General features: G+C 52.6%; 1 protein-coding gene across 1 annotated transcript in view; it reads right to left on the bottom strand.

Annotated features, from left to right (window-relative positions):
• Positions 1-2,701: 2,701 nt before the first annotated feature.
• Nrn1 (neuritin 1) overlaps positions 2,702-8,242 on the bottom strand; it is a 9,081-nt gene continuing 3,540 nt past the window's right edge. Inside the window, exons 2-3 of the mRNA XM_015494196.2 lie at positions 7,090-7,234; positions 2,702-3,910 (exon numbers count right to left, since the gene is read on the bottom strand). Coding sequence (XP_015349682.1) covers positions 3,682-3,910; positions 7,090-7,234 — 374 coding nt within the window. The 3' untranslated portion in view covers positions 2,702-3,681. The remainder of the gene's footprint in view (positions 3,911-7,089; positions 7,235-8,242) is intronic.

Below are 8,242 nucleotides of genomic sequence, written 5' to 3' on the forward strand. Positions count from 1 at the left end.
AGAAAGGAAATGTGTGTGTATATGTGTGTGTGTTGGGGTGCGTGGGGCGGGGCGGGGGGGAGGTGTGCCCTTGAGCCTGAGGTCACTCGCTCAGCTGAGAGTCCTTAATGAAAACAAGTCCCTTATTTCTCCTCCACGGCTCTATTCTTCCCAACTTTGAGTTTCTGTATCATCTCCTGTGTTTCTCTTGATCGCGTTGGGCTCCCTCCTCTGTCGGCTAACTCTACTTCTGGGGTCTGTTTCCCCAGTCTGTTTCCTGTGCCCTTGGCCTTCGCTTTCACTTGCGGTCTCCTTCCCTTTAATCATCCTCCCTGCTCCTGGGGTCTTTGGGGTTCCTACGATGAAGCTGGGACTTTGGAACTGACCTCTCTGATATTTTCACAACTGAGATCACCACACACTACACTCAAGTTTTAACTTCAATGAAAACGGTCCTTCCCCAGTCCAACAGCTCCTCCAGAGCTCAAGCGAGTGGGCCATGTGGAGAGCCATGGGAGGATGGAAGGTGCAGATGGCTGCAGAGGGTGCTCCCACGCTCGGTGCCAGGCGCAGGTTGGTGTGAGGAGGCCCTCTGGGCTGGACGCCCACTTCCCAGCCCAACTCCAAGATGGGACATATCTGGTTAGTATCACCTCCCAGAACTGGCAACAAAGCTTACCATGTTGCTGCCTAAAAACAATAACGTCAACTAGCATATGGACATGTCATCATGATTAAACAGCAAATTATAGTGGAAGACGGCGCGATAATAATCTCAACAATCACCAAGAGAAGGAACTTTCTCTAACGAACCAGACACAGAAGCTTGTGCTTTTGAGACACGCCCTGCATTCCTGGAGCTCTCTCCAAGCGCTCACGTGAGCGTGGGCCTTGAACAGAGCAGGGCAGCCCCCAAACAGGGCACTAAGCTTGTTCCTCGGACCCTCTGGGATGGGTGGGCTGGGGACGTGGAAGAACTCGGCATTGGAGCGCTCTTCTTCTAGGGCATCCAACCTGGAGAACACCCCTGTTGGGAGAGCAAAGGAGCCGCCCTAGCTCGCATCCCCCCTCCCCGTGGTACCTTCTGTCCCTCCATCAGTCTGGCTTTCTCCAGCTCTTCTAGGAAATTGATTTCTAGGTGGGAAGCTTTCTGCGAGAGGATGGGCGTCTCCTCGAGTCACCCAGCTCTCACTTCCCCACAAAACCGTTTATTTCAGCAAGCAAGGGGCTCAGTTGTGCGCACAGGTTGCCCAGGAAAAGATAACGATTTGCAAATAGAAAACAAAACTATTATGGCAAAAAAGGATCAGAGAAGACTTTCCTTCTTTCTCCCCCTTTCCCCTCCCCCTCGTTGAATAGATTCATATTTAAAACAGGCTCCCGACAACTTAATTTGAATTCCAGGGGTTGAACTCGGGTTAGTATGATTCTGTTTCTATACAGACCAAAAATAACATTGAAACGAAACAAACAAAACCCAACTGTTTTCCAAAACAAGGAGCCTTTGGGGTTGAGTGACTGCTCCACGCAGGCGGCAGCGCAGAGGATCTCCTTTGGTTTTGCCTAAGAACAGGGAATCGACCCAGGAGGGAGCTGGCAGAGGGGTAGCGCGTAAAACTATTCCCGGGAGTGGCCCCCGCGCAGCGCGTGCGTGAACGCGAGGCCATAATAGATGCTGCCATTAAGAATCCGTGCAGCTTGCATTGCTCGGGGCGCAGGGACGCATGTGTTGCTGGAATTCAATCGTGGGGGGAATGCAGATTGGGCTGCGACCCACTGGGTTTGATTTATGAACTGTTACACTAGCGATTGTTTACACATTGCATTTCAGAGCCCAGGCTCACCCTCCCTGCGGCGGGCTGCGGGCTCCGCCCGGCGGGAACCTGCTGAGCCTTCAAGCTCTCCCTTCATCCTCCTCCCTTCCCTACACGCCCCCCGCCCCCGCCCCACGCAGCCCCCTCTCCCCTCTACTTTCATCAAGAAATCAGATTTCGATTTCATTGAACGCAGAGACCTGCGTGCAGTTGTCCCTCCCCCAACCTACCCTCTGCCCGCGCGGACCCCAGATCTGGGTCTCCTCCTTTCTTGTTTACTCTGGAATGTTTACTTCTTCGTGAGGCCATGCGGGGCCTATAAATAGGAAAAAGTGGAAGCAGCTCGACTGCCAGATCAATAGGGCCCCGTCTCCTCGCCATTTCAGCTGAGCTGTCTTATTAATTATGAAAGGATTCACCTGATCCCTGCCAGGGAACAGTCTCTGCCCCTCGGCTGGAACCCTTAATGGCGGTTCCTTCGCAAGCTGCCTCTGGCCACCGCAGAGGAAGAGGCGAATCGTGGTTAGGGACCGGCCTGGAAGGATCGTGGTTAGGGCTCAGACCCACCTGAGGTGGGGGCAGCTGGCTGGCCACTCGGCATTGCGTCTGCCAGTGCCTTTTCCCCGGACGCGCAAGCCCAGTTTCTCCACTCCGCACCTAGAAGGGACCTCTGCTTTTGAATGAATACATTTTAAAACAATTTCCCTTCCCCCATTTCAAGAATGAGGAATTTGGGGGTCGTGGCAAGGAGTCCTAGCTAAGGAGCATCTGCTTGAAGACTTCAGGTTATCCAGTGACTTTGTGAACACGTGAATTAATTGATCACCCGGCGTTCTATGTCCCTTGAGGTACCCAGAGAACTTGGTGGAGGAAACAGGCTCCGAGTAGGAAACAAAGCGACACCCCCATTTCAAACAATAACTTTTTATTTTATACTTCTCTATACTTTGTAGCAAATCTTTTTTTGCTGAATTTAATTTATAATAAACTTTTTTAAATTACATCTCTCTCTCTTTTTTTAAAATCAAGGCTCTTTTATGTCAAAATCGTTTTTTAACTATATTTTAGATTAACATTTAACATCCCCCCCCCTTGTGATCTATACCACTGGATATTCAGGTATTACTGTATGTGTAACAGCTGAAACGAGAGAGGAGGGAAAATAAAGGCAGTGGATTTGAAAGATGCATCAACAACAGCAGGTAAAGCTAACCCCTCAGTGACCTTAGCAGCATTGCTTCTGAGACCTTTTACCATGATGCCAGAGTTGCCAAACCCCTTCCTCTCTCCCTCCTACCCATAAAAACCTAAAGCCAATAATCTGTCATTTTGCTTTCTGGAGGAGAAATGTGCAGTGGAAATGATCAAAACAAGATATTGTGGAGGAAAGACGTGAGCGTGAATTATTCACCATATGCTTCCCACGTGGACATCTCTCTTGAATTCATTCCCCTGGCCTTCTCCTCTCCTCGCTTTCCTATTAGGAGGAGCCCATCATTTTTCATGTGATTAACATGATTAATATAGTAGGTGGCCCAGGGCCGTTCCTGAGATTCTTTTGCCAAAAAAATTAAAAATTAAAAAAAAATGGGGGTGAGTTGCCGTTTTCATATTTTTGTGTGAAGACGGACTAAAGCTGAGGTCCGATTTTGGCTGTGCTTGCTCGCTCACTGATTGGTAACATTTGGCAAATTAAAACACAAGAAATCAAACGAAATTAAAAAAAAAGAGAGAATCAGGATTTCCCACAATCCTATTATGAGTGTTTTTTTTTTTTTTCAGCATCACAGAGAATCACAACGTCCCCAAAGAACGAATGGATCTTCCTCTCGATTTCCGGGAGCATGGAGTGAGTGTGGGTGGGCGCGGAGGGGAGGTGGCCCCGCGCTTAGAAGGAAAGCCAGGTCGCTAAAGCTGCCGAGAGAGACACCAGGAGAACTGGGAGCGTCGGGAGCAGGGGCCCCGCCGCCCCATTGCCGCTGCCGCAGAGTTCGAATAAGCTGCCTTGGATGTTGAGGTTTTTGGATTCTTTTCTCAGTTTATCCCACATATCTTTCGCCCCTTCCTGGCAATCCGTAAGGGCTGTGACCGTGCAGCTGTGGAAATCCTCCCAGTATCTGGCGAGGAACAGAACAAAACAGAAGAAGCAGGATCATTTGGGGCGCGGAGAGGACCCTGGACCTGCGCCCCGGAGACTCCCCCTCTCACGGCCTCCTCGCCCATCTGCCAGGGCGCGCCCCTTCCTACCTGCTCTCGGCAGCCCTGGCTCTAGGGCTGCGCCAGGTCGCGACTCGTCGTCGGACCTTGGCCCACGCCAGAAGCGCTGTCAGAGCGGCTCGGGCGCCCCTTCACCTAGGTGGCTCCCCCTCTAGCTCGCCTGTGGCGGATTCGGCAGCCGGGTTGCACCCGCTGCAACTGCGCTGGCACACCTTGGCCTTCGCAAACAGATTGCTCGCCCTCCTTGGGGAAGGCTGGGAAAACAGTGCTAAGCCCTGCAAGCTGCCGCCCATTAATGCCTCTTAGCTTGCAAGATGGGTTACTTGCTCGGTACGGCCCTCCCCTCTTGGCTTCTCACATTCTCCTCCCCCTCGCCCCTTCTGTCTCCCTCCTCCTCGCTGCGGTACTCTCGCCCTCGCCCTCCATCTCTCCCACTCCCACCCCCACCTCCGCCTTTTGTTTCCCGTTTCTCCTCATTTTCCCTCTCTTCGGTTTCCCCTTCCCTCCGTTTTTCTTCTCTTCGGTCCCCCTACTTCCTCTTTCTCTGCCTCTCCATTTGCTTCGGCCCTCCGAGGCCCTCCCGCCTTGCCCTCCACAGTCCCGCGGCTCAGATTCCATCCAGAGACTCCTGCCTGCCTCTGCCCTGCCCAGGTCGGTGAGTGGTGGTGCCCGGGCACCTGGCGCCTGCTCCAGGGCCTTCTCCCGCTTTGGCAACCCCTGCGCCCCAGGCCTGCGCGCTGGATGCTTCCTCTTCCAGTCTTTCAGGTGGGCTTAGACCCCAGAGGTCCTCTCCCCCACCGCCTTCGGGGTGTAACGATGCCCACCGTTGCCAGCCTTCTAGGACTGGGCTCTTCGTCCTCCCCTTCCGGTCATTTCTCGCAGCAGAGCTTTTAACAGCACTTCCTCCTCCCAGGCTGGGCTGAGCTCCTAGCCCCGCCCCCACAACCTTCATCCAACCTGTCTTTCTTTTTTTTTTTTTTTCTTTTTCTTTTTTTTTATTGTCCCCCTTTCTTCTGAAAACCCAAAATAGATCCCGAAACTAAATATAACCCCAAGCCGTGATCGATTCCTGGGGCGCTGTCTCCTTTCCGAGCTGGGTCGATCTGTGCGTCTCGGTAACTCCAGCCTGGCTCCCACTTCACCCTGGCCCTGGGAGTCAGAGAAAACAGCAGCAGCCCTCCAGGCGGTTTGGTTATAAGTGCTCCTCTGTCCCTCTTCTGTTGCCCGCCTGGACTGTAAGCATGTTGAAGGCAACCATAGTGTTTGATTTATCCTTATTTGCACTCCCACCCCATCTTCTGGCTAATAGGGAAGTTATAAATGTTTGTTGGGTTGCCTTGGTTCAGATTGTCTTCTCATGACCCCTGTTGAGTCTCTAGTTTATGAGGACTAAGGAGGGCAGGGTGTAGGACTTTCAGGATTGTAATAAATAGCAAGATTCTGGCACACCAAGAAGCCCAGGGACAGCTCTCCTGCAGAGCTCCTGTGTAATTGCACCTCCCAAAGGATTTCTAAATTACTGCTTTCTTTATGTACCCCAAGATGGGGATAGGGCTTTCCTAGAAGAGGGACACACTAGAGAAAAAAAAAATTCACTTGGGGGCTGGGAGAGGTGCACTTTATCCTGTTGAACAATTAGCACCACCAAGCGAAAGAGGCCTGGGCCCAACTATGGCCTGCAACCTCAGGGAGGGGCCCTCCTCACTCCAGGTTTTCCAGGACCAAAGTCCTGCTAAAATATTTAAATAGCTTGAAAGTTCCAGAAAATGGCAGAGGCTTTGGTAATTCCTTTATATGTAACCTTGGCATGCCGTAGGAGATACATTCTTACTTTTAACCAGACATTTGGAATTAAATGCATTTGTTCCTACTCTGATAAGAAGGTATCAGCCACTTAGCTGCTTGGCTCCAGGTGGGTAAGAGGGTATTCAGGGAAGTATGTAGCAGGATTGACCTCCATTCAGTTGTAATTGAAATAAACTCTTCCCAGTTAGGGAGAGAAGACTTCTTCACAGTATAAAAAGAAAAGCCTGGAGAATGGTCATTTCAACGTCTGGGAATAAGGGATACCTCTTGCCTTGACTTTATCAGAAGGGTCATTATAGAGGTGGCAGAAAGCAGCTGTTTTTGAAAAAAAATAAAGGCAGTGTCTGTTGCAGAGGTTGGGGAAATTTCTAAGGTCCGCAGCAGTTAAAATGTCCCAGGTCCGCTGCAGCAGTGCTGTGCTGGTTACCTCATTTGCTAGTGGGAGCAGACTTTCTAGCTAATCTCTGACAAAACACCGCTGGGCCTGGCCGTGAAGTCTCTCTCCCCTTCCTTTGGGCCTGCGCCAATCTGAGGAGACAGTGCAGATAGGGGAAGGGGTGGGAAAAGCATGGAGGATGGCTACCTCTAATTTAGGAAAGGACTACAAACTCAGCACAGTCACCAGACAGCCCAGACATTCTCCTCTTGGGCAGTCATTGCTACACAATAAAATATTATTTCAGCCCTTCTCCCAGAAACTGGAATCCTGGGCCTCCTTGCTTGCCCTGCATTTTCTTGGTGTGTTTTGAAAGGGCCATATATCACTGAAAGTGGAGATAACAGGCCAGTGACTATAGCCTCTAGGTAAATCTAGAATCACCCCCAAAAGGTCCTCAAACCCAAACCAACTGTTCAGGGTATTCAGCAGGTCACTTATCCTTGAGAGAGATAAGAATTAAGATTTGCCTCAAAGCAAAGATTCTGCGGAATGAGGAACTGGTAGCAGGGTTCCTTGCCCCAGGCCTTCTCTCAGGTGGATTGGGTGCAGGCACCTCCTGTGAGCCCGTGAGGCTGCTGGGCTCTGGGATCAGGCCTCGGGTGGGAGTTATTTCTCTGTAGTCCACCCCAGGCTATGGAGTTTCCTAAAACAGAGGACTGGGCCTAGGGACCAGAGGGCTTGTCCGTAGGCCTTGGCCTGGGGGTGAAAGCCAGAAGGCGGGAGTGCGCAGATTTACTCTGGCTCTGTACGCTGAGCACAGGCGGGGAGGCGCGGCACTCTGACCTCAGCAGCGCCCCCAGAAGAGAACCCCAGCGGACCAGAGAGGACACTTACGTGCACACGGTCTTGATGTTCGTCTTGTCGTCCAAGCCCTGCGGGTAGTTGGCCATACTGTCGCCCAGCTTGAGCAAACAGTCCGAAAAGCCCTTAAAGACCGCATCGCACTTGCCCGCTGCTCTCACGGCCTGCACCAGGTACGCTGCGGGGAGGAGGGTACACCGGTCAGCAGCGCCTTGACCCTGCCCTGATGCCCCAAGGCCCGCCCGGGAGTCCCCGACTTCTTGCTGCCTTGCCCCATGGAGCTGTGTCTCTCACTGCCCAGCCTCGGGGAGCACCGATGTCAAAGGTGATCCAAAGACTTGGCCTGGGGATGGCCGATATCCACCCAACAGGACTCTGGTGCACACCGTCTGTGTGTGAACGGATGTGGGTTGAGTGGGAGAGAGGAAAGTCCATTCCTTCCAGCTCCTCCTGAATCGCGCTCTGTATCTTTTTCTGTTTCTATCGCCCCCCTTTTCTCACCTCCCTCATCTCTTTTATTTCTCTGTCTCCTCACTCCCTCCTTCGTCTCCCAGCACTCCCCCAGCAAGCCCTGTCACGTCTCTGGCAATGTAATCTTACATTTCTGAGGACAGAGAGGGGGTCTGGACAACAGAGTGCAGGGGCGAGGCTAGCCTAGGAAGGCTGACAGGCGGGGGGCAAGCATCGGAACCAAGGCCATCTCGCGCCAGTAGCCCTTGGGCGCCCGGTCCTCGGTGGGTGCTCAGAATGAATGGATGAATAAAGTCTCTGGAAGCCACTGGAGGTCACCGAAATGGATTGTTTCATTATAAAACCGTGGAATCTGTTCCGCGAGAGACCCTTGGATGCACTCGCTTTTGCCCCACAGAAAAAGGCAGTTTACATTTCCCAAGACCCAAATGGGATTGATTTGTCCCGGCAGTCAGGGCCACAGGCCAGGCCGGGGGAACGGATGTGTCTGAGCGGGTGGCCCCAGGTCACCTACACTATCTCGGGTTCCCTGCTTCCTTCCACCGCTTCTGTCTGCCACTCACCTCCCCCCACACCCTTAACATCCCAGGAAAGGCCCGCCACCACTCCGGACAGCAGCGGAATTAGACCTTTCCTCTCCAGGTCCCAGACAGGCTGCTGAACGCCCGGCTCGCGGCCGCCTGGGGCTCGCGGCCGCCTGGGACCTCGCGGCCTC

The sequence above is a fragment of the Marmota marmota genome, unplaced genomic scaffold (assembly GCF_001458135.2).
Source record: "Marmota marmota marmota unplaced genomic scaffold, marMar, whole genome shotgun sequence".
Taxonomy (NCBI): domain Eukaryota; kingdom Metazoa; phylum Chordata; class Mammalia; order Rodentia; family Sciuridae; genus Marmota; species Marmota marmota.